General features: G+C 48.7%; 1 protein-coding gene across 5 annotated transcripts in view; it reads left to right on the forward strand.

The window, feature by feature from the left end:
• The first annotated feature begins 557 nt into the window (after positions 1-557).
• Positions 558-25479, forward strand: part of GALNT16 (polypeptide N-acetylgalactosaminyltransferase 16) — a 99341-nt gene continuing 74419 nt past the window's right edge. For all 5 annotated transcript variants that reach the window (XR_008513097.2, XM_009249204.4, XM_054530240.2 and 2 more), the window contains exons 1-2: positions 558-582; positions 1015-1304. Coding sequence is in view for 4 of the 5 variants with exons in the window: in XM_009249204.4 (XP_009247479.2) it covers positions 1128-1304 (177 nt within the window). In the remaining variant the exon portion in view is untranslated. The remainder of the gene's footprint in view (positions 583-1014; positions 1305-25479) is intronic.

A 25479-nucleotide genomic window follows, 5' to 3' on the forward strand; every position in this document is an offset into this window, starting at 1 on the left:
GCTTTCTGCCTGGAGTGAAGAGTAGTTCACGCCTGATTCTCAGTGCCTCTAGGGCTGGAGTGGAATCTCAATGTCTGTGTCCTCGTCTCTCACCACCGCGTTTTGCACTTTGTCGAAAGGTGTCAGATGGAGAGATGGCTTCTAGACTGGGCTCTGCCCACTAATTAGCTGTGTGGCCTTGGGAGATTCATCCGGTCTCTCTTGCTTCCCTTCTTTCCGATGAAATAATGCTGACGATGATATTTCAGGGTTGTCCAGGGGTCAATGAGGCGGGATAGAGGGAAGCATCGTGAAATCCGGGAGCCCCAGGCCAGCGAAAAATGTGGAAGGGACGTACCCCCACTCTCCTAGCACTGGGTGTGAGGCAGCGTCGTTTCCCCTTCGCTCTCCTCGAATGTCAAGTGCACCAGCTTCCAATCCCTCCTCTGGGCGGGCCCTGTCTGGCTAATCTCAGCTGCAGATTCCAGTACAAACTCAGGACTCTCCCCCGCCCAGCCGCCCCTACACAAGGACTCGCCGAACACACCTTGAATCCCGCGCCAGAGCGCAGCCCGGAACTGCAGCTCGGCGGCGCGGGCCCAGGTCGGGGGTCGCGCGTCTCCAGTCGGTGACTCAGGGCCGCTTGGTCCGGGGGTGGGTGTGGGTAGGCAGGACCAACCAGGGCCGCGCGGGGGCAGCTGCCGGGCGTTCGGTCACCTAGCGGTGGGAACCGAGGCTGGCTTTGGCCAGTCGCCATTCCGCCGCGGGCGTCTGTCTCGCCGGGTTCCCGGGCGCGGGAGGAAGGCCCGCGCCGCTTCCCACCCGGCGCGCTTCTCTCCCAGTGCGCAGTGGCCGGATGGGTCAGCCGGCGGCGGCTGGAGCGCGGAGCCGGCCCTGCGCGCCAATGAATGGGCACCCGGGGGACGCGCGCGCTCGGGGCTGAAGGGCATTAGGACCGTGAGGATCGCTCCGCGATCCTGTCTCTCCCTATCACCCCCCCCGCCCCCCCACCTCTCTCCTTTTTCTGCTCTGCAGGACTGAGCAGCTAGGCGCGAGCGAAAACAAACAGCTGGGGCTGCGAGCGCCCCCGCCCCGGCCCCGAGAGCACGCCGGCCCCGTCCCCCACCCGGGGCGCCCGTCTGCCCACCATGAGAAAGATCCGCGCCAATGCCATCGCCATCCTGACCGTAGCCTGGATCCTGGGCACTTTCTACTACTTATGGCAGGACAACCGAGCCCACGCAGCATCCTCCGGCGGCCGGGGCGCGCAGAGGGCCGGCGGGAGGCCGGAGCAGCTCCGCGAGGACCGCACCATCCCGCTCATTGTGAGTACGCCCTGAGCGTCGAGCGGCCGGCTAGGGAGCCGCGGCGCGCGTCCAGCCCCTGCGCGGCGGCCGAGGGCGCGGGGCCCGGCCAGGGGCTGAGTGCCCGCTGTGCCGGGCCGGCTTTGTATATGTTGGAGCATTCCTGCCCGTTGTTATGGCAACCTCTGCCGGGCGGCGGGGCTGGGGCGCACCGACTAAGGGAGGGTGACAGAGGGTGGGGGCTGGGAGAAAGTGCTGCAAGTTTGGTGGGCCCGGCGTGCGCGCGCGGCTGGGAACGTGGCGGCTCTCCCGGCTCTGCGCTGCCGGGGCCGGGGGTCTGGGGGCTGCAGGAGCCTCGTGTGCGCCGGAAGGCTGCCAGGCCCAGCGTGCTGCGAGCGGGCGGTGGGAACTACTCACAGCCGAGCGCGTAGGTGGCAGTGCGCAGCCCCTCTCCAGCCTTCTGGGGGCAAAGGACATCGGGTGGGGGCGTGGGTAGGGAAGGCTCTCTAGGCGCTGCGCCTGGCTTCGAACCCCCTTCTGAGCCGGGGTCAACTTGAACCCGCTTCTTCGGCGCGGACACCCAGCTCCCCCGGAGTTCTCTGGGTTGAGGAGAGGTCTCGCACTGTACGCGTCTCTCACTCCCAACATTACGGTCCGCCACCACGGGTAGGTGGGCAGTGTCAGCGCCCGAGCTCGGCGATACCCTTGCATGAAGTCAGCCTCGCGACATCTAAGCGGGCAGGGAAACAAAGGCAGTGTGGCACAGCGGGGGCGGCGGCGGGGCTGCGGGGGCCCTTGGCGCTCTGGGGACCCGGGCGGGGGCGTGCGGAGCCGCAGCCGCCCTGCAGGGGGCGATCCTGTCGCCGTCTCCGTCCGAGCCCCAGGTGACAGAGCTGTGCGTGGCCAGGCAGGGGCACCTGTTGAGGCGGGAGGCTTTGGCACCCGCCGAGAGTGCGCTCGAGCGGGCGCGTTCTTCCAGACGGGGGCGGTTGGTGAACGGGAGCCTCGGGCGACCCTCGGGACCTACCAGGGCGGGGCAGCCTGGCCGGATGAGGACCAGGAAGAGGAGAGCCGAGTGGGGCGTGGGTAAAGGAGTGAGGAAGCGTGGCGATTCCGACAAGGAAAGATCTGGGCCTGGGGGTGGAGGGGTGAGGAGCTCCGCGGGGGAGGTGCAAGGTCCGGAGGGCTGAGGCGTGTGTGGAGCCGAATCCGAGAAACGCATCCAGACGCGGATCTGAACCCAAGGAATATCGGGAAGTTCACTGGAGAGTGTCCCCTCATATTCCCATCCTGCCCCAGATTCCGAGTCCCCTGCAGAGGAAACATTATTTCAGGGCTTTGCCTGAAGAGACCTGGGGAGGGTGAGGTTGTGGGTTTTGTCCTGGATAGCAGTCTGGGTGAACTATCTGGGGGCAAGCCTGATTAGGTGCACTGTTCCCTTCTGGGCTGTTCTCCCAGGACACTGTTTCCAAAGCACTTGTCGCCCTTTGGACAAAAAACTGATAAGGAAAAGCCTCCTGTGTTGAGACCCCAGAGTGTTGTGATCTGAGCAGAGGGACAGGTTGGAGCTGGAACTGTCCAAACCAGCAGTGGCCTCCAGACCCCAGGGAGCTTCCTCCCCAGGAGCCCAGGCTGCCACATTCATACTCAGTGGCAGGAACAGCCCTAGTCTCAGGCAAGGCAGGCTGGCCAGATGCTCTGTCCCTCTTTCTGATGAGGCTATGGGAAGAGGGTCTGAGTTGGAAGGGGTGGAGAAAGAGGCTGGGCAGGGAGGAGAGGAGGGAAGAGAGCACAGGGGACTGCTGCTCAGAGCCTCTGCTTTGGAACCCGGAACCTGAACCCTGACCTGGCCCATGCACCTCTCTCCTGCTCCTTCCAGAGTCGTGTAAGATGCACTGGGAGGACCGCTCACATTTCTTAAGAGTCCCAGAATGGTGTAGGGGACCTGCTGGAAGGATTCAGCACTCATTTTGAGGGGTGGGAATTGGAGGTCATGAGAATCACCAGTAAACATCCTCTTGTCCCTGCTTATTCCCACAGGGTTTGACTTGCTGTGGGAAGCTAAGTTTAAAGTATGAAGGAGTATCAGGGAGATACCTGGGAGCTGGGAAGTGAAGGTGCAGGAAGAAAGGGAGGATGGAAGTCCCTGGGAGTGGCAGAGCCTTCTGTGGCCACTTAGGGGCACAGCCAGCTCCCTCTTTGTTCTTAAGCTTTAGATGCCTGTTCCACTAGCACTGACCCCCCATCACACACCACTTCTGACAACTGCCTTGCAATGTATCATTGTATTCCTCTCTTCCAGTTATTTCTTCCATGTGATTTGCAGCTGAATGTAAGTGATGCATGCGGGAACTGTGCTGGAAGCTCCTTGCATCCCCATATTGATGCACACAGGAAGATTTCTTTTTTTCTTTTTTTTTTGAGATAGAGTCTCATTCTGTCACCCAGGCTGGAGTGAGGTGGCATGATCTCGGCTCACTGTAACCTCCACCTCCCAGGTTCAAGTGATTCTCATGCCTCGAGCAGCTGGGACTGCAGGCATGCGCCACCACTCTCAGCTAATTTTTGTATTTTTAGTAGAGACAGGGTTTCATCATGTTGCCCAGGCTGGTCTCAAACTCCTGACCTCATGTGATCCATTCACCTCAGCCTCCTAAAGTGCACAGCAAGGCTTCTTAAAGGAGTGAAATAGGATTCTCACCCATTTCTGGGGGCAGTCAATGCTTCACATCCCCTTAATATTATTATATTATATTCATATCTCCTTAATATTTTATCAACTGTAACCTGGCTCTAAGTAAGGAGGTGGGGGATGTATGTTCAAGCTTCTGCAGGCATTGAACCCTTTGTTCAACTTAAAAGGGGCAGGTGCAGCTGAGGATTTACTTTCTCCCTGCAATTTGTGGTAACCACTTATTCAGAAACATTTCTCTGTCTAGTTGGGCCAGGATGCTGCATGTGGATTTTCAGATTCTTAGAGAATGATGTGGCTAGCCCTGCTGTCAGAGGCTGGCAAATTCAGACAGGCGTCATCATCGCTCCCTTGGGGAATCAGAGAGCTGAGCTGGGAAAGGGAGGGTCTGCAGAAGCGCCTGGACCTGGAGGCAGGTCTGCTTTCACAATGTCTGGACTATTCGAAGCCAGCCAAGTTGCTTCTGGACCTTGGAGATGCCTGTTTGGCATTATAGGGTGTCGGCATGGCAACCGTGTGGCCAGATTTCTCAAGAAAGTCCTGATTTTTAATATTCTGTCCTGCTATCGGCCCACGTGTCACCAATTTTGATGTGAAAAATTTGGCTATGGAATCTGTAAAGCTAAAGGGAGATACTGATTCCATCCCTATATGGCTGCTTACGATGCGGCAAGGTTTGTGATTTTTCCATGCTGTACCTGATGGGCGAGGCAGTAGATTTGGGGACATCCCCTTGAATCTACACTGATGCACGCTGGGACAGGACAGCAGCCAAACTGGGAGGCGGGGCCGACACAGCCGGCCTTGAGTCTTCAGTCCTCACAGTTGTAGAGAACATTTGTGGTTGTTTTGGTTTGGGACTTAGGTTTTCCATATGCCAGTTCACTAACAGGCATGGGTGGCAGGCTAAGGTGTTTTATGGAATTTCACTTTACATTTTTTAAAAGGACTACTCATTTTCGGTATAGGTGCACTCATTTGTGTCAACAGTCTCCTATTTAGAGCTGTGAAAGATTTAGGCAAGAATTTTCTTAAACTAGAGTTTCTTAGCCTGAAATTGGGATACTGCTGAATGACCATCGACACAATACTTAATATCTCTGGACCTTGGTTATTTTGTCTGCTGAAGTTGAGTTAAATGATTTGCAAGGTTTGTTGATCATGAGATAAGCAGATGATAGCTCCATTTCTAGATGTAAATACATGGCTTTAAGGGGGAGTTCTCCTGAAAGGTGTTGTGAAGTTTCTGCTTATGGAGGGACATGCTCCTGTCAGGGGAAGGTCCCACAGGAACCCTTGAGGCCTTGCAGGAAGCCCCCGCTTACCTAGCAGAAGGGGATGCAAATGATGGCTTTTCTGGTAATGTTCTCAGAGAGCGGATGCTTTAATAAGATCTAGAATAATTTATATTTTATTTATAATGTGTGCATTTTGGAACTGTGGGAACATGATTTGCCTAAATGTAATAACAGAAAGTGATTTTGTATTTAATTGGTTTAGGTACCACACTCGAGAAAGAGAGTGAGGAGGAAGAAGCACAAACACCCACAATTCCCTTTGTCAGAATGTTCAGATTTTTTTCTTTTCTTTCTTTTCTTTTTTTATTTTCTTTTTTCTTTTTCTTTCTTTCTTTCTTTTTTTTTTTTGGACACAGGGTCTCACTCTGTCACCCAGGCTGGAGTGCAGTGGCACAGTCATGATTCACTGCAACCTTCACCTCCTGGGCTCAAGCGATTCCCCTGCCTCAGCATTCCTGAATAGCTAGGACTACAAGTGTGTGCCACCACACCCGGCTGATTTTTATATATTTTTGTAGAGACAGGGTCTTTCCATGTTGTCCAGGTTGGTCTCGAACTCCTGGACTCAAGGGGATCCTCCCACCTTGGCCTCCCAAAGTGCTGGGATTACAGGCGTGAGCCACCGCGCCCGGCCAAAAGTGTTCAGATATAAAGGGCCTGATTTCCTGTCAATGGGGTCTGTTCCTGAGCCATTTCGAGACCTGCCTCTGGGACATGGGGTCAGCCCAGAGGCAGCTAAGACTGGGGGTGGGGAGGAGGGCTGGCAGCCCAAGAGTTACCTTCCTGGAAGGCCAGAGGTCCAAGGGCACGGGACTAGCTTTAGGGTGCTGCTCATGCTTCTGCAGGTCTTTTACTTCTGTGCTGTAACAGCAATTTCCCCCCCAGCTGCTCTGAGATCTTTGGGAGCATGGCTTCCTTCCCTGGTGGCTGTGTATGTCCTTGCTGCAGGCAGAGAAAACCCTTGGGTCTGGAAATGCCATTTAAGGTAGAGGTAGGAGGACACTGGTAGACCAGGGCCAGGCTGAGTTGCCCACGGGACTGTCTCACTGTAATGGAGGAAGCTTCCCTGAGGTCAGAGAGGAGCCTATAGCCAAGCCTTCATTACAGTTACAAGATTGAAGATTTATACCCTGTCTGCTTCTTGAGGAGACCTTAGGCACCTTCCCCATGAACAGTAGAGCAAAGACACAGGAGGCTAAACAGACATGGAAAGGAGCAGAGGAGCCGAGCTTTCAGAAATGAGTCAACTGCTGATTATACTTGGGCAGTAAATTCAGTTCATTTAATCAGTGTGCTTGCCTGGTACAGTCACCAACTGTGTGTAGCCCGCTCTGAAAATGGTGTCAAGTGGTTTAGTCCCTCTTCTCTGAAAGCTTGTGGTCTTTGACCCGTACCTGTCTAGCCTCCATAATCACTGTATACTCTGTTATGTTGATGGTGACGACATTCATTGGAGACCTGGATGCTGTGTGTTTTACAGGCTTACCTCTCTGAATCCCCTCAACAACCTAATGAGATAGGTACCATTGTTAAGTTCTCATACAAGTAAACACGCTCACTCATGCTCTGACAACTAGTAAGTGCACCTGACACTAGATGTTTCTGACTCCAAAGCCCAGGCTTATGTCTTCCTTCCCCTGGAGCATCTTCTGGGCAAGATCCAAGCCTGGTCTATCAGCACATCTTTTCTGGGGCACCTGAATCAGCACCTTGCTTTGCATTCACTCCACAAACATTTGTTGGGGAAAAAAATGCAAAAACGATACAGAACAAAATGTTGGCAGTAGGGAGGTAGGATTATGGGCAATCCCTCCTTCCATCTTTTGGGTTTTTACCCCCAAATTTTCTGTAATAAGCATCCATTAACATGATAATGTTCAAACCAATAAGGATAATTATTTTAAAAATATATTTGATGACTGGTTAAGATCACTCTTGACTCCAAAATCAAAGTATAACCTTCTTAACTACATCTCACACTTCTGACTCCCATCAAAACTTAGCATTGAGCCAACTTTCAGAAAAGACAAGAGACTTATTTGAATTATTCTGTAGGGTTCCAAGGAATAGAATTGGGGCCAGGAGGTGAAAGATGCAGGGAGAGAAATTTCTTTGCAGCAGAAGGAAAACATTCTCACAGAACCATCCAACATCGGAGCAGTCCAAAGGCCAGCCAGGGTTTCTCTCCACACTCCCTGTTGGCCCATAAGTGCTCCCAACAGCAGCAGGAAAGGGAGAAAAAAGACTCTCTGTCATGAAATAGGGCCCAATTATTGCACTGCAAGAGCCCTGCACCCTGGGAAGTAGGCGGGCCCCATGCACTGAGGCCAGCCCAGGATGGGGTAACAACCAGAAATCCATAACTGCTGCTGTGCTCCTCTGTGCCCTGTTCCTTTGGAGCTGCCAAGCAAGGAAAGAGAGAGGAAGCCAAGGCTGGTCAGAGACAAAGCTGCAAAGTTGGAGGCGCTGGTCTTTAGCATCTTTCCTCTCCCAGGACTGAGGCCTGCATAAGTATTTCTGCCTGGTGGAGGCACCTTGAGTCTGACCTTCCCATATTCCACTTCTATTTTCCCAATCCAACCCAGGTGTGATTTCCAGGTTACCTGTCCTGTCTCCCAGGACCCTGACTGTTGCTGCCTGGGGCGGCGCTGGCTGGCAGTGCCCCTGAGCTGTGTGCTTATGGAGAAGCCACAGCCCTGGCCTGCCTGTCTCCCCACACCCCTAAACTTCAGCTGCACCTTTGAACTGTATCTGGCTAGAGACAGTATGGTCACCCAGGGAACTTTTGTGAACATTTCAGACCAGATAGGAGTGGCAGGCCAGAGGTACTTTGGGAAAGAGGGGGCGACTGGAAGAAGCTTGTCGATCATATTATGTAGGCAAGATAAGGCTCAGGCAAAATTTGAGGAGGCATTGAGGCAGGTCTGCCCAGGTATAGCCTTTCCACTTTTCCAGACCCATTAGGAACAACTTCATGTTTCGCTGAAGAGCACCACCTCCTCTTTCTTGCTGTTTCATAAAGTGAGGTGTGGCTCTGTGTAGAGCAGGGATGACATTGTCTCAGAGTTCAGAGGTGAGTGACATGCCTTAATGTGAATTGTGCTGTTGCAGGATTTTCCTGGCCCCTAGGTGGGCCAGGCAGAGTGGAGTGGCCCAGGATGGAAACAGATGTTGGCTGTCAGCAGGGAATGGAGAGAGGGAATGGAGAGAGGGAATGGAGAGAGGATGTGAATGAAGTCCAGGTGATCCCACTTCTAGGCTCAGCCCTGCCCTCAAGGGACTGTGTTTCCTTAGGTGAGTCACTTCCACTCTCTGGACCTTAGTTTCCTCATCTGTCAGGTGAGGGTTGAACTACAGGATCTTGGAGGTCCCTATCAGCTGAAATCATCTTGGACTTTGTTGAACTTCTCCCGCAAAAGTGAGGTGGCCTTCAGCCAGGGCTTAAGTCCTGATAGTGCTTGAATTAAGGAGAATAAGACCAGAGGGTGAGGTGTACAGAGACCTTGACCACATGTATTAAGAAGGGCTGTAACCTTTAAATTCTCATAAGGAATAAGCTGGCCCTCCTCCTTCCCCTTTCTCTTCCCTTGAAACACTGTCTGATGGAGCTACGCAGCTCCCTGCCCGCTGTTCTAGAAGCCTAAGATATTTGTGAGTGTGTCTGAGAATGCACACAGGCATGTAGGCAGAAGTGTCTACAGGTGGACTTCAGATCTCTCAACAATCTAGGAAGACCAGAAGGAAGCTACAAAGACCCCTTTGCAGAGCATAAATAGCCACAACACCTGTGGACTTTACTCGGAAGACAGGCATGGAATTGCCCATAGGCCACAGTCTGGCAATTAACATTGTTTATAAAAATTGGTTTCAGTAGTTCAGGGGGTTGGTCATCTCCTGGCAACTTTCAGTTTTCCTAGGTTACAAATATAGTAGATTGGATGAAGCAAGATGAGGGAATTGCTAGGAGCTGCTGACACACTGAGAAGTGACAGCTGATAGCAAAGGCCTAGCCAGGAACGGCCGTTCCTGGCTTCTGCCTCCTGCCTCCACATACACACAGGATCAGAATGCTGAAGGCAGCATCTATTCATTCTCTTGACAATTATTTACTGAGCACGTACTATGTGCCAGGACTGTTACGGGCCTGGAAATAACAAACCAGGTAAAATCCAAGCTCTCAAGGGGCTCGTATTCTAGTGGGGAGAGGCAGAAAATAAACAGAAAGATATATTAGGTGGTGGCAAATACTATGAAAGTAAAGCAGCATAAGCGGGCAGAAAGATGGGAAAAGGACGGCCAGGAAAGGCCTCTGGTAAGACTTCACTGGAGATGGTATTGGCATGCAAAGAGAGAGTGAGCCATGCGGACATCGAGAGAGACAGTGTTCCACACAGCCTAGGCCAGGGCACCATCCCCGGAGAGTGTGTGCTTAGAGGGGCAGCTGGAGCAGGAGGAAAAGTGCCCACAGCAGAGGCCAGACCGTTAGGCCTTGCAGGCTGTGGTAAAGATAGGCTCAGAAATCCGTCCCTGAATCATCAGGAAGTGATAAATTCCACTCGGTGCACAGGCTGGTAAGTCAGGGAACTGTGTCATTCATTTCAGAACATTTTCCAGCAAGATGGTCAAATTTAGTTGTTAGTGTTGGTTCTTTTTTCTTTTTTTAAGATTTTTTCCCTCCCAGGATATGTGTGTGTATAAAAGTGTTGGTTCCTAAGGAGGTAAGTGTAGGTTCGTTGCAAAATGTTCTGTGTCTTGGAACACTTCATTTCCTTAAAATGTGGGATCAATGTGTGTTGTGTGTGGTATGTGTGGTGTGTGGTGTTTGTGGTATGTGTATGTGTAGTGTGTATGTTGTGTTGTGTGGGTATGTGTGGAACGTGTGGTGTATGATATATGGGGCTTGTGTGTGTGTGTGGTGTAGTGTGTGTTGTGTGTGGTATGTCTGGTGTGTGTGTGATGTGTGGGGTTTGTGTATGTGTGTGTAGTATGTGGTGTGTGTGTGTGTGATGTGTGGGGTTTGTGTGTGTGTGTGGTGTGTGTGATGTGAGCTTTGTATGTATGTAGTGTGTGTGTGTGTGTGTGTGTGATTTGTGGGGTTTGTATGTATGTGTGTTATATGTTGTGTGGGGGGGTGTGTATGTGTGGTATGTGTGGTGTGTATATGATGTGTGGGGTTTGTGTGTGTGTAGTGTGGTGTGTGTGATATGGGGTTTGTGTGTGTAGTGTGTGTGTGATGTGTGGGGTTTGTGTATGTGTGTGTGGTGTGTGAGATGTGGGGTTTCTGTGTATTTAGTGTGTGTGTGTGTCTGTGTGCGTTTGTGTGTGTGTGTGTATGATGTGTAGTGTGTGATGTGAGGCTGGTGGAGGGTGTTGGTGCCTGAAGCGATGTAGAAGGGAAAAGATAATGGAGCCCTTGTTGAAATATTGGAGTGGGCAGGCTGGGGAGGACTCTGTCTGGAGGGAGAGTTTTGTGTGGGATGGAGAATTCTTCTGAATGGTGGTACCTGATCAAGCCTGCCTTTGTCTCCTTGTCTGGTTCGTGGTGTTCTCTTCTGGTACAGTTGGGACTCTGGAAATTGTTTTCTGGCAATGCAGGAACTTGGAATCCCTGCCCCTCCCCACAGCTTCTCCTCTGTTCAAGCAGACCCCCTGGAGGCTGAAGCCTTTCAAGGCCTTCCCTAAGACACAGAGCAGGCACTTGTGTGGGGGGTAGTCACTGCTGGGCAGGAGTGGGCACTGCGCAGCTGTTTCTCAGGCAGGTGCTGGATAAAAGGGGCTGCCCTCAGGAGGCAGACGGCTCTGCCCGGCCCGTCTGAGGTGTGTCCTCTGAGGTTCAATGGCTCCCTCAGTGCCCAGGTGACTGGTACGACACAGCGTTGTGTGTCTCTGGCAAGCTGCAGGCACCTTTTTTCTGTGGTTTAGGTCACACACAATTCCAATCCCCTGGCAGTCGTGCCCTGTGAGATGCTTCTTGTCAAAGTTCAGATTTTCATCCCTTCATCTTCTCACAGCAGCTCTGCCTGTAGCTTCTTTAAACAAACTGTAGGGGAGGGCTTCTGATATTTCAAAGTCTTTCATGTCAAGGGAAGCTGGCCTTGGGCTGCCACAGCCCACTGGGGCAACCCGAGTTGCCTTCCAAAGTTGCCGGATCAGCGGTCCGTTCCAGGGGGCTTCACTTCTGACGCCTCACACATCTGTGACCTGATTATTTCCTTGGAAGTCACCTTTTCCCCTCCCTGTGGAAGTTCTCACTGGATAGGGAGATGCAGGGCATGTGGCAGGCTTGGGGCATTATCCCAGGGCTGAGGGGAAGCGCAGCCTGGGTTCAGGGAGAAAGAACATGTGATCGCCTAGTGATGTCTTGCTGGGGATCTGGTGGTTTGAAGGGGCGAAGCAGTCACGACTGAGCACAGCCCCCACAAATACCGCACCAACCTGGAGGCCGGATGAAGAAGGAGAACCAAAGGTCAGGGCAAACACACCGCAGGGACCAGGGAAGGCAAGGGAGCAGCAGGCCAAAGCACTTCTCCAAGTGGAAAGCAGAGGCTACCCACGGTGATGTGTGAGTGCAGTCTTGGTGGTGCCTTGCGGGGGCATGAACATGGCAAAGGCCTTCTCCCAAAACAACCACAGGAAATGGCTCATCGCTGGATGCACCCCAAAATTGCCAACTCCAGTTCTTTTTTGTATAGCAGAGAACACAGTATCACCCAACTACCTCTTCCAGACAATGCAGCATCCCTGAACCACACCAGGGCCGGGGCTCTGGGACTGGGACTCACAGCGGGGTGAGGAAGAGCTAGCTCAAGACCTATGGAACCTGGGAGATCCGAAGGCCAGTGCTGGGGCAAAGCTGAGGGCAGGCCAACCAGAGAGCCCAAGAAAGGGCCCTGGCAGAGAGGAAAACTGGGCATAAGGTGACAGGTCTGAGCGAGAGTGCTCAGAGGAGCCGGCCCCTGGGATCCCCGAAGCCAAGCCGAGTCACAGGAGCTCTGATGGGAGGCTGGCATCTGCCCGACGCTGGGGAGAGCCCTCCTCATCACAGGGTCCAGACTGTGCTCACCAGTGCAGTGGTTGCCGGCCACAGGTGGCCACCAAGTGCGTGGAATGTGGTTAGTGCAACTGAGGAACTGAATTTTTCATTTTATTTGATTCTCATTGATTTAAGTATTGAAACAACACTCATTTTAGTTGTGGGAAAACATTTGGGAATGTTTAGAACTTCGGTATGTGGAATCTATATTTTCAACTGTAAATTTTTGTGAAATCTCAATACAGATCAAGTATCTGTGCTGAAAATTTAGTATCTGAATTGAAATCTGCTGTAAAATATCAGATTTCAAAGACTTAGAAAAGAACTAAAATACCTTGCTAGTATTTTTTACATGTTGAAATGATATTTGGATATATTAGGTGAAATAACATTATTAAAGTTAATTTCATCTGTTTCTTTTTATTTAATGTGGCTACTAGAAAATTTTACCTTGCATACGTGGCTTGCAGTCTGTTTCCACTGGGCAGTGCTAATGCTCACATTCATTCATATCCCCTCTCTTAACTGCTAGGAGGGACCAGGTGCTGTGGCTCACGCCTGTAATCCCGGCACTTTGGGAGGCTGAGGTAGGGCAGATCATCTGAGGTCAGGAGTTCAAGACCAGCCTGGCTAACATAGTGAAACCCCATCTCTACTAAAAATACAAAAAAATTAACCGGGCCTGGTGGCATGCACTTGTAATACCAGCTACTTAGGAAGGCGAGGCACAAGAATTGCTTGAACCTGGGAGGTGGAGTTTGCAGTGAGCCAAGATCACGCCACTGCACTCCAGCCTAGGTGACAGAGCAAGACTCTGTCTTAAATAAATAAATAAATAAATAAATAAATAAATAAATAAGTAAAAAGTGCTAGGAGGTTGTCCCAGGAAGGTTATACAGTCATGTGCTGCAACAATGTTTTGGTCAACCATGGCCTACATATATGACAGTGGTCCCATCAGATTATAATGGAACTGAAATATTCCTCACCTACTGACCCTGTAGCCACTGTAATGTTGCAGCACAATTACTTTATTTTAAAAAATAAATTTAGTGTAGACTACATGTACAGTGTTTATAAAGTCGTGTAACATCCTAGGCCTTCCCATTCACTCATCACGCACTCACTGACTCACCCAGAGCAATTCCCAGTCCTGCAAACTCCATTCATGGTATGTGCCCTATACAGGTCTACCATTTTTTATCTTCTATACTGTATTTTTACTCTACTTTTTATATGTTTAGATACATACGGATATGCGAATACTTATTGTGTTACCATTGCCTACCATTCAGGACAGTAATATGCTGTACAGGTTTATAGCCTAGGAGCAATAGGGTATCCCATATAGCCTAGTTGTGCTGGAGGTTATACCATCTAGGTTTGTGTAAGTGCACTCTGACATTTGCACAGTGATGAACTTGCCTAATGACGCATTTCTCAGAATGGATAAGGAATGCATGACTGTATACAAAGTGAAGAATCTGGCTACGCATCCTAGTTTACCTTGACTTCAGGATTAGATCTTTCCAGTCCAGCTGCTACTGAGCTATTGGTTCCTAATTCACCATTATCCGTGAGCATGAGATACCTCCCAACATGGGCTCTAGTCCTCATATCATCATTAAAAACAAGGTCAATATTTTGTGCAGTGTCTTCTCTTTTAGAAATCCCTTCTAAGCTCTTGCTGTGATGAAAATGGGTTTTGGAGGAGGGGTAGGAGCAGTGGAGGTGAGAAGCCTTTTACTCCCCTGGAAGGTAGAGGGATGATTTCCAGTCTGTTGCTTTTGGTGTTTCATCTTTGTCCTGTTACAGCCAGAATGACAAGTAGGTCTCAGCTCTAATGCCAACTCAGAACCTGTGGAAGTGGCAGCCTGGAGCACTGTGGTGAGGATTCTGGAGCTGCCTCCAGGCTGAGCGGGAAAGAGGCTATGATCGATTAGCCATGTCTGTAAAGGGCTTGGAAAGGGACCCTAGGACATGCGCCTTGTATTTACTAATCCTGCATTAGGTGAGGTTGTCTTCTTGGAGTGATTTTTCTCCACTTTAGAGATCTGACATGCTTTAAGACATCAGCCACTTTGAAGAAGCAGGGAATGAGGCTTACACTGAGCCAGAACATGTGCAGAAGAGACATTCTCATCTCCTTGGGCCAGAATCCTAGCTAAGGAGATGTGTGACATTTTAGTAAGCATTCCTGTCAGGAAAGTCTCAATACCCCCTTCACATACTTGGTGGAGGTGAGCTTGGCTCTGGTCCGGGCTCAGCCTACTGGCAACATAGGACAGAGTTAGAGCCATAAACCCAAGAAGAGTAGGAATCTGCAGGGTTTGGGGGAAATGGGAGGGGTTGGCTCTTTTTCTGTCTTTCCTTTTCTTTGCTTAAAAACAGGAGCTGTGGATTTGAGAACATGTCTTGCTTCTTGGTGCTAAATTTCTGATGATGGCTTTGTTCAGGATGCAGCATAGCATAACGGTTATGGGCACAGACATTGCAGCCAAAATGTTGGGGTTCATATTCTAGTTCTGCCACTTACTAGCAAGTTACTTAAGCATTCCGTGCCTCTGGTTTCTCGTCTGGAAAATGAGGATACTAGTAATCTGCGTTTTAGAGGGTTGCTCTGAAGATTGAGTTAATTCACATCAAGAGTTTAGGTTAATTCACATCAAGAGTTTAGAATTGTGCCTAACTCGTAGTAAATGCTATACAAGCATTAGTATACAAATTGTTACACAAATTAGTATGAAAACTTGTAATATGTTATTATTTGTTAATTTGTATATTAGTTATCTAATTCTGCATAACAAATCACCCCAAAACTTAATGACTTAAAACAATAATTATTTATTCTCTCTCATTGGGTCAAGGAATTTGGGAGTGGCTTGGCTAAATGGTTCTGGGTTTTCTCATGTGGTTGCAAACAGATGTCAGCCAGGGCTATTGTTATCTAAAGGATTGAAGGTGTTTCTCTCATATGGTTGGCAAGTTGGCATTGGCTGTTGGCAAAAGACCTCAGTTCTCCACGTGGGTCTCCACAGGCCTCCTGTGGGAGGCCTTCATAGTATGCGTCTTCATAGTATGGTGGTTGGCTTCCCCCAGAGCAAGCAATCTGGGAGACCAAGGCAAATATTGCCAAGCCTTGTATATGTGTGATGCAGCCTTGGAAATCTCATAAACAGAAGAGTAATATGATTTTGAGAGATTGCTGTGGCTGCCGGTTTGAGAATAGACTGGAGGACGGCAGGGATAGAAGCACTTTTTGACTGTCCAGTTTGTTCTGATACTTTCCCCCTTGACCAGCACAGCAGGCCTCGAGCTGATTATTACTGTCCTCATTTTACACATCAGAACCTTACTCAGAGATGGCAGGTTACTTGCCAACAGAGCCAGGATTCTACCAGGGCTGCCCGGCTTCAAAGCCATGGACACACTTACTTGTCAGGATACCCACCACCTGATGGCACAGCTTACAAGGGGAAAACAGATTCTGTGAAGGATCTTAGTTCCCCTATCTCTTCAAGTCAGGATGGGGAGCTTCAGAGGGCAGAGAGGTACTCATGGATCAGACAAAGGATTGGAGTGAAAAAGGGGTGACCATAGCAGTTGCCATAGCTGTGGGAAGATAGAGGGACTGGGGCAGAGTTTGGAAGGTCTTAGGGACTAGAAGGGTGCAGCCTGGGGACAGCCCCTGCAATTGGCTTAGGCTCTCCAAAGTAGAACCCCTGAGGTCAGGGAAATTCTTGGTGTTATTTATTATACCCTAGAGAGCTCTATGCAAAGGAAGCAGGACCACCCACTTGGGATGGAGTACCTTGCAGGAGTAAAATAAATGAAATTGATCAGTATATATATATCAGTATGAAAGGAGCTGAAAAATATGATGTTAGGGAGGAAAAGAACTGCATTGCAGAATTGATGATTTAGTATGATACCATTTATGTAAATTAAAATAATACAAAACAATTCCATATATCATCCTTGGGTGTGTGTGTGTGTGTGTGTGTGTGTGTGTGTGCGTGCGCGTGTGCACATATACATCTCAAAGTATAAAAGTGGAACTGTCCAGGCACACTTGCTCATACCTGTAATCCCAGCACTTGGGGAGACTGAGGCAGGAGGACTGGTTGAGCTCAGGAGTTTGAGACCAGCTTGGGTAACATAGTAAGCCTCTGTCTCTACAAAAATTTGTTTTTAATTAGCCAGGCATGGTGGCATGCACCGAGTAGTCCCAGCTACTCTGGAGGCTGAAGTGGGAAGATTGCTTGAGTCTGGGAGGTCATGAGGCTGCAGTGAGCTATGATCATGCTACTGCACTCCAGACTGGGCTATAAAGTGAGACATGTATTAGTCCGTTTTCACGCTGTTGATAAAGACATACCTGAGACTGGGCAATTTACAAAAGAAAGAGGTTTATTTGGACTTACAGTTCTACATGGCTGGGGAGGCCTCACAATCATGGCAGAGGATGAAAGGCAGTGGCAAGAGAGAATGAGGAGGAAGCAAAAGTGGAGACCCCTGATAAACCCATCAGATCTCGTGAGACTTATTCACTGTCACAAGAATAGCATGGGAAAGATGATTCAGTTACCCACATTGATTCAGTTACCTCCCATTGGGTCCCTCCCACAGCATGTGGGAACTCTGAGAGATACAATTGAAGATGAGATTTGGGTGGGGACACAGCCAAATCATATCACCTGTTTCCAAAAACAGAAAAAAAAAGAAGACCAAAGAAGATACACAGCACACTTATGCAGTGAGTGTCCTGGAGAAGGATGGGAGAGAGGATCAAAAGAGAGTGTGATTTTATCTGTAATGTTTTGTTTCTGTTGTTTTTGTGGTTTTGTTTGTTTGCTTCAGTTTTTTTATAAGAAAGAAGCTTGAAGGCCGGGCACAATGGCGCACGCCTGTAATCCCAGCACTTTGGGAGGCCGAGGTGGGCGGATCACGAGGTCAAGAGATCGAGACCATCCTGGCCAACATGGTGAAGCCCTGTCTCTGCCAAAAATACAAAAATTAGCTGGGTGTGGTGGTGTGCACCTGTAATCCCAGCTACTCAGGAGGCTGAGGCAGGAGAATCGCTTGTACCCAGGAGGTGGAGGTTGCAGTGAGCCGAGATGACGCCACTGCACTCCAGCCTGGGCAACAGAGTGAGACTCTATCTCAAAAAAAAAAGAAAGAAAGAAGCTTGAAGCAAATCTAACAAAATATAAACAGTTGTTAATTCTGGTGGCAGTGCAAGTAATCGTATTCTTTGTCTTTGTCCTTTTTGGAATAAAAAAACTCTGATTTTAAAACATGTTTAAAGTAAAAGGAAAGAAAGAGCTTGTGACTTAAGGTTGCTGGATCTCAGCTGATTGAGAAGGAGGGTGCAGTGGAGGACTGAAGGCAAAATGCCTGTTCCCCCAAGCCTGTCACCCACGTGGCACTGTGGTCACTTGCCTGGAGGACAATCAAAGTGATTCTTGATTCTTCTGAACCTGAAGATCAACCCTGATGGGCTGGCATTGAAGGCACTGGTCATGGAGAAAGGACTTCCCTGCTGAGAGCCAAGGCAAGACAGACGAGATCCCAGGACCTGAAGGCCAATCTGTAAAAGGGCTGAATAGTCAAAATGGGTGTGTCTTCACGAAGGACAAATGACAAATTCTTTTGATAGAAAGGTATGAGATCAAAGACAAAAAGCCTTTATTATTATATTTTCTCCTTTTTTTATTATGCTTTAAGTTCTAGGGTACATGTGCACAACGTGCAGGCTCATCACATATGTATACACGTGCCATGTTGGTGTACTGCACCCGTTAACTTGTCATTTACATTAGGTATATCTCCTAATGCTATCCCTCCCCGCTCCCTGCCACCCCACGACAGGCCCCGGTGTGTGATGTTCCCCATCCTGTGTCCAAGTGTTCTCATTGTTCAGTTCCCACCTATGAGTGAGAACACGCGGTGTTTGGTTTTCTGTCCTTACAATAGTTTGCTCAGAATGATGGTTTCCAGCTTCATCCATGTCCCTACAAAGGACATGAACTCATCCTTTTTTATGGCTGCATAGTATTCCATGGTGTGTATGTGCCACATTTTCTTAATCCAGTCTATCATTGTTAGACATTTGGGTTGGTTCCAAGTCTTTGCTATTGTGATTAGTGCCACAATAAACATACGTGTGCATGTGTCTTTATAGCAGCATGATTTATAATCCTTTGGGTATATACCCAGTAATGGGATGGCTGGGTCAAATGGTATTTCTAGTTCTAGATCCTTGGGGAATCGCCCCACTGTCTTCCACAATGGTTGAACTAGTTTACAGTCCCATCAACAGTGTAAAAGTGTTCCTATTTCTCCACATCCTCTCCAGCACCTATTGTTTCCTGACTTTTTAATGATCACCATTCTAACATTTATGCAGCCAACAGACACATGAAAAAATGCTCATCATCACTGGCCATCAGAGAAATGCAAATCAAAACCACAATGAAATACCATCTCCCTTTTTTTTTTTTTTTTTTTAGTTTTTTTTTTAGAGACAAGCCCTCCCTCTGTCACCCAGGCTGGAGTGCTGTGGTGCTATCAAAGCTCACTGTAACCTCCAACTCCTGGGCTCAAGCATCTACCCACCTCAGCCTCAGCCTGTAGCTAGGACTACAGGTGCTCACCACCATGCCCGGCTAATTTTTAAATTTTTTGGAAAGACAGGGTCTCACTATGTTGCCCAGGCTGGCCTTGAACTCCTGGGCTCAAGCAGGCCTTCCACTGTGGCCTCCCAAAGTGCTAGGATTACAGGCATAAGCCAGCACACTGGCCATATTCTGTCCCTTTAGACATAATATGTGTTTAATACACAAGGCAGGAAATCAAAAGGAAGGAAATAAAAATCACCCCAAATCCTACCATTCAGGGTTACTGCTATTAATGTTTTGGCAAATAATTGATTCAGATCTTTTTTGATTGAGTTTTTAAAAAAGGAAATTACAGATTCTATACTGTTTGTAACTTGTTTTTATTTAACACTATATCACGAATACTCTTCTGTATCATAATCTTCTTCCAAATATTTTTAAATGTCTGTCTAGGATTTCCTTGTTGTCTACTGTTCCATAGACTATATAATCACAGTTCATAAATGATGAATGTTTACATTAGATTGGACTATATGATGTATTTTAGGTAAAAAATTGTCAAATTAGCAGTTTCATATGGTCTAACCAAATATGTTGTCCAGTGTTTCATAGTTATAAACAACACAATGAGCATTCCTGAAGGCAAATCTTTGCACATAGCCTTGATTAATTCCTTAGATAAATACCTCGAAATGAATTGTTGAACAAAAGATCAAATTTCAAATAAAGACAGGATCTGACAGGGCTGGAATTAAGGTGAGGCAAATTATCTATGCACAGAGCCAGATCCTGTCTTTACCTTAATTTTTTTTTTTTTTTTGAGACAAAGTCTCACTCTTGTCACCGAGGCTGGGGTGCAGTGGCACAGTATCAGCTCACTGCAACCTCCACTTCCCAGGTTCAAGCGATTCTCCAGCCTCAGCCTCCCGAGTAGCTGGGATTACAGGCGCTTGCCACCACTCCCGGCTAATTTTTGTATTTTTAGTAGAGATGGGGTTTCACCACGTTGGCCAGGCTGGTCTCGAAATCCTGACCTCAGGTGATCTGCCCACCTTGGCCTCCCAAAGTGCTGAGATTACAGGCATGAGCCACCATGCCTGGCCATTTATCTTAAATTTTAATATTTTGTTCATTAAGAATTTTTTGCATTAATTTTGATTTTTAAAAATATTCATTAAAATATTACATACCTTGATTACTGAGTTTTGGGGGGTCCCTTTACATTTGCACCTGAGGTGAGTGCCTCACTTGCCTTACCCTGAAGGTAACGATAGCACTACCTTTTAGAGTTGTTAAGATGGGACAATCTTTTGTAAATCTCAGAACATTGTCCATAGTAAGTGTGTTCAATAAATGTTACATACATCTCCACTGAAAAAGCATTGGTTTTCTTGTGTGCAACAAGCACTAAGCTAGAAGCTGGTTTACAAGGACGAGTAAGACCCAGTTCCTGCCCTCAAGTTGCTCAGCCCTGTAAGGGACTGAGTGGGTGTGGGAAGGGCTGTGGGGGCCGTGGCAGGGCATATGCCGAGTATAGCACAGTCTTGGACAGCCTCGCTGAGGGCTGAATCTTTGAAGATGAGCACGTGCTTGGTGGACACAGGAAGGAACATCAGGTGAGGGGTGTGGCCTAAACAAAGTCTTGGCGTAGTAACCCCAATTCCATCTTGTAGGGTCATCTCATAGGGTCATCTCATGGGATTGTAGCCTGAATGGAGGGGGCCTAGGCCGAGAAATAAGACTGGGCTGTTGGGGGAAGAGACTGCAACTTCACCCTGAAGCTGGTATTTATTCTGTTCCCAAGCCACACAGACTACAGGAGAGCCCAGCCTAGAATAACCTACTAATGTTCACTATGCAACAGAAATAATGGTGCCTAGTATTGATTTATTTTTCTTATTTTTAAAATTTTGTATTGTAGTAAAATACATATAAGATAAACTTTACCATCTTAACCATTTTAAAATGTACAGTTCAATGGCATTAAAGACATTCACATTGTTGTGTGACCGCCACTACCATTGATCTACAGAGCTCTTTCATCTTCCCAAACTCAAACTCTATGCCCATTAAACACTAACTCCCCATTTCCCCTCTCCCTAGCCCTTGGAGGCCACTATCCTACTTTCTGTCTGTATGACTGTGACTACTCTAGGTACCTCATATAAGTAGAATCCTGTAAGTGGTGTCTTTTGTGATGGTTCATTTCATTTAGTGTAGTGTTCTCAGTGTTCATCCATGTTGCAGCATGTGTCAGAATTTCCTTTTTTTAAGGCTGAATAATAAATACTCCTATGTATGTCTATACCACATTTTGTTTATCCATTCATCCATCAGTGAACCTCCCGGGCTGCTTCGACCTTTTGGCTAATGTAAATAATGGTGCTGCAAACATGGTGTACAAATATCTGTGCAAGATGCTGCTTTCGGTTCTTTTGGGTGTATATGCAGAGGTGGAATTCCTGGATCATATGGTAATTCTATTTTTAATTTTTTGAGGAATCACCATACCTTTTTCTTACCATTTTTACTGGATAAGGGAGCTGAGGCATCCAGCACAGTGCCCACCCCTAGAAAGTATACAATGAACATTGTTGCCTGGATGAGGCCCATGGAGGTTGAGTCACTTGCCCAAGGTCCCAGAGTTGGTGACAGATTGGGGAACATCCAGATTCGAATCCAGAGGGCAACTCCAGGGCCCAAAGGCTCTTTACCTCCAGGTTGTATAGCTCCCTGACAGGGCCTAGCTCCATCAGTTTCATGATGTCTTCTCTTCCCTTTCCTCCCCATGGGGAAGAAGCTGAGGTTACAGCCCTTAGGGGAGCCCCCACTGCCTTCGCTGCAATGAGTTGTAAAGGTGGCCAAACTGCTCATGGCTAATAAAAACACGGAGTCTTCACCACATGCCCACACCAACCCCCGAGACCAGGGCAGCAGCTGCTGTGCACCAACCCAACTGTGCTACAGATTGCTTTTCCTTAGCTGTTCCTTGTATACCCAGTGGACAGAGTCCGCGATCTTACTTGACCTCCACAGTGCCTGGTCCATCATGAGCACCTGGGGACTCTGCAGTGATTGAACCTACAGGGCCTACTGTGTGTCACACCCAGAGCAAAAAGCTTGACACATTCTCTGATTTGATGCAGTGAACTAGGAACTGTCAGTATCTCCATTTTGCAGATGAAAAAACTGAGACTCAGAGAGGGTGTGACAGCTAATCAGTCACAGTGCTGGGATATACAGCAGACATCTGGGCTCCTAACCACACAGGCATATAAAGAGGGGGAGAACCTAATTCAGCTCCAGACCTTGTTAGGTGTGCAGGGTCCCACTCAAAGTCCCCAAAGCACCCCTGGATTGGGATGGAGGAAAAGGATGAGAGGAAAACAAGGACAATTGCAAAGCTGGTGGACCCAGTGCTCTGCTTGTCTGCCCTCCCCGCTTTCAATGTTCTGTGAGCCTGGCGGTGGAAATCTCTCTCCTTTGTTGCCAGCAGGGCTGGAGGCTGCATCGCTGTGTAGTCATGACACCAGCTGAACCCTCCACTCCTGGGCTTCATGTGCTCACGTGACCCCAAGGAGAAGTGGCTTGTTAAAGAACTCTGACGTCAGCCTTTCTCCATCCCAGCACACAGGCATGTGCCATTTCTGAGACCTGATATTTTGCAAGCCTGTATTGAAGATCTCGGTACAGTCTCCCATTACTCCAGACACAGTCCTCTGCCCGAGGGTGGGTGCTGGGTAGGAGCTGAGACTGTCCCCAGTGCCTGTCTAAACCCCAAGTAACCATGAGGGTCATTAAAGAAACAACACTCATTCTGAAATTGCCTCCTGTTGGTAAGTATTTGCATGCACAGAGCACTTCAAAGACTAAGTGTTAGGATTATGAATTTTCATACGTTACATCGTGGGGTTTGTCCCAGAGAAACTATGAGAAACGTCAGCCTTGACGAAGACGATGTCTGCACTAGCTGGGCTTTGTTTTCTTTATGTGAAGACAACTCAAGTTGCATGGTGAAGTTTCATCGCTTTCAGAGAGGCTTGTAACCTGGGACCACCCGCGTCCCCTGGAGGCGATTCCTTGAGTAGTTCCCTTGCACGCTGCCTGCGTGGACACAGTGTTGTGTGGCGTTGGAGTGCACAGGCCTGAGTCAACCAGACCTGGATTCGAGTCCCCGACTTTCCTCATCTCCTATTGTTCCCTCCACGCACTGTGCTCCTTCCACACTGACCTCCTTTCTTTCCAACAGGACCTCAAGTTGTCCTGCCCTGGGCACTTTGCACAGGCCATCCTCTCTGCCTAGAACACCCCTAGCTCCTCAGATCTGACCATGATTGGCTCCTCTCTCCAGCCCTCTCCAGCCTGTACCTTGCTTTGTTGCCTTCCCCACGATGATCGCCCTCGGAAATGATTTTTTTAGGGTTCCCTTTTATAAGGATAATGTGAACATGGGCCCTGTATCTGCTCTAAGTGCAGGCCCCATATCTGCTCTAAGTGCAGGCTTAAGAATTTGTCCTATTTATTTATTTATTTATTTGAGACAGAGTCTCCCTCTGTTGCCCAGGCTGGAGTGCAGTGGTGCTATCTTGGCTCACTACAACGTCTGCCTCCCGGGTTCAAGCAATTCTCCTGCCTCATCCTCCTGAGTAGCTAGGATTACAGGTGCACACCACCACACCTGGCTAATTTTTGTATTTTTGGTAGAGACGGGGCTTCACCATGTTGGCCAGGTTGGTCTCAAACTCCTGACCTCAAGTGATTCTCCCAACTTTGCGTCCCAAAGTTTTGGGATTACAGGTGTGAGCCACTGCACCTGGCCAAGATGATTTTTTATATGTTCTCTACCGCTCTCCACCCCACCTCTTCCACTAGCATTACAGCTCATGAGGGGCAAGGCCATCTGTGGTGTTCACTTCTGTACCACCAGATTAGCACCTGCCATGCAGATACCTGTAAATTTGTGCAGTTACCATGGAGCAAGTGATCTCACCTTTCTCAGACTCGGTTTCTTCATCAATAAAATGAGCATGATTAAGGTCACAGAATTACATGAAAAGGCACTATGCACACATTAGTATGATCCACAAATGATGGATCACTAATGTCATTCACTTGGGTTCCTTGAGCACATCAGGGAGTGCACCTAGTTTAGCTGCATCAGGTCCTGGACAGTGCCTGGCACTTGGTGGGCACACAGTAAATGTTGCCTGAATCGGAGGGAGGCTGGCCAGTATTGATATGGCTGCAGTTTCTTTGCTCACTTGGTCTTTCATAGTCTGCATCACCCATGTCGTGGTTGCTAGGATAATGGTTTGTCTGCCAGGGTCACACTTGGCCTCTTACAAGTCCTGACTCTTGGGCTCAGGCTGGTGAGGAGCTTTGTGTAATGTGCCAGGGAGCTTTTCCAAGGTAGGAAAGACAAGATGGTAGTCATCACAGGGATGAAGACCACCGGTGCTGGAATCTAACTGTCTGGGTTCAAATTTAGCTCTATCGCTTACTAGCTGTGTGACCTCAAGCAAGTTACTTAACCTCTCTATGCCTCATACCTACATCACAGGGTAGTTAAGAAGTTTTGATTATTTACTCTAAGTGGTGCTGTTAGAATGATGCCCAACACTTAGTAAGTGCTGCATTCATTTTGTTTTTATTACCGTCCCTCTGCTTTCTCATCTTCCCTGTGTCATGTATTCATTCACTGAAGATATATTCATTATGCACCTACTATGTGTCATGAACTGTACAGGGGGCTGGCAGATCAAAGATGAACAAGACATTCTGGCTCCCGTCTTCAAGTTGCTTACAATAAGGTGGGAATCGGTGATCACAGAGGCGTGGATAAATACCAGGGGAGGGTATGCTTAAGAATGATTTGGCTCATCCTTACCCATCCTGATTTGGAAAAATGGATTCCTGCCTTTTGGTGCTCACACCTGCCCTGCTATACAATCTTTGACCCTCTCCTGAGACTAGACTCAACTTCTCAGGGCTGGACCTCATCCTTATCTTCCCCCAAACACCTGCTGCACTTCCTCGAGAAAGGGATGCCTGCTCTTCAGGCACAAGGAAGCAGAGCCACCACCTCAATGCCAGCAGCCAGGCCATCCTGCTACCCTCCAGACTCCAGAGGCAAGTGGGCCCATCAGCAGCAGCAGCAAGGAGAGAGAGATCAATGCACCTGTCTCAGGAGCTGCACACAGATAGGTATAAGGAGGCGCCCCCAGCAGCGTGTCAGCTCCAGGGTTGTAACTTCCAGTTAACTCAACCCGTGTGGCATGTGCAGACGAAGGTGACACTGGGGAGCCAGGGCCAGGAGGCTTTTACACGTGGCTGCTCACTCATGACAAATAATGCTCCCGGGTGGAAAACTTGCCACCCACCCTGGGCAGGACTCTGGGGCCTTCACTGAGCACCTGCTTAGGTACAAGAACCTCTTATTCAGCAAAATGCTGTGACTTGCGGCTTCATAATATGGTGAATTCTGGTTCCACAACTTACTAGCTGTGTGAACTTGGGCAAAGTATACCTCTGCTCTGTTTCCTCAGTCACAAAA

The sequence above is a fragment of the Pongo abelii genome, chromosome 15, assembly GCF_028885655.2.
Source record: "Pongo abelii isolate AG06213 chromosome 15, NHGRI_mPonAbe1-v2.0_pri, whole genome shotgun sequence".
In the NCBI taxonomy this organism is placed as follows: domain Eukaryota; kingdom Metazoa; phylum Chordata; class Mammalia; order Primates; family Hominidae; genus Pongo; species Pongo abelii.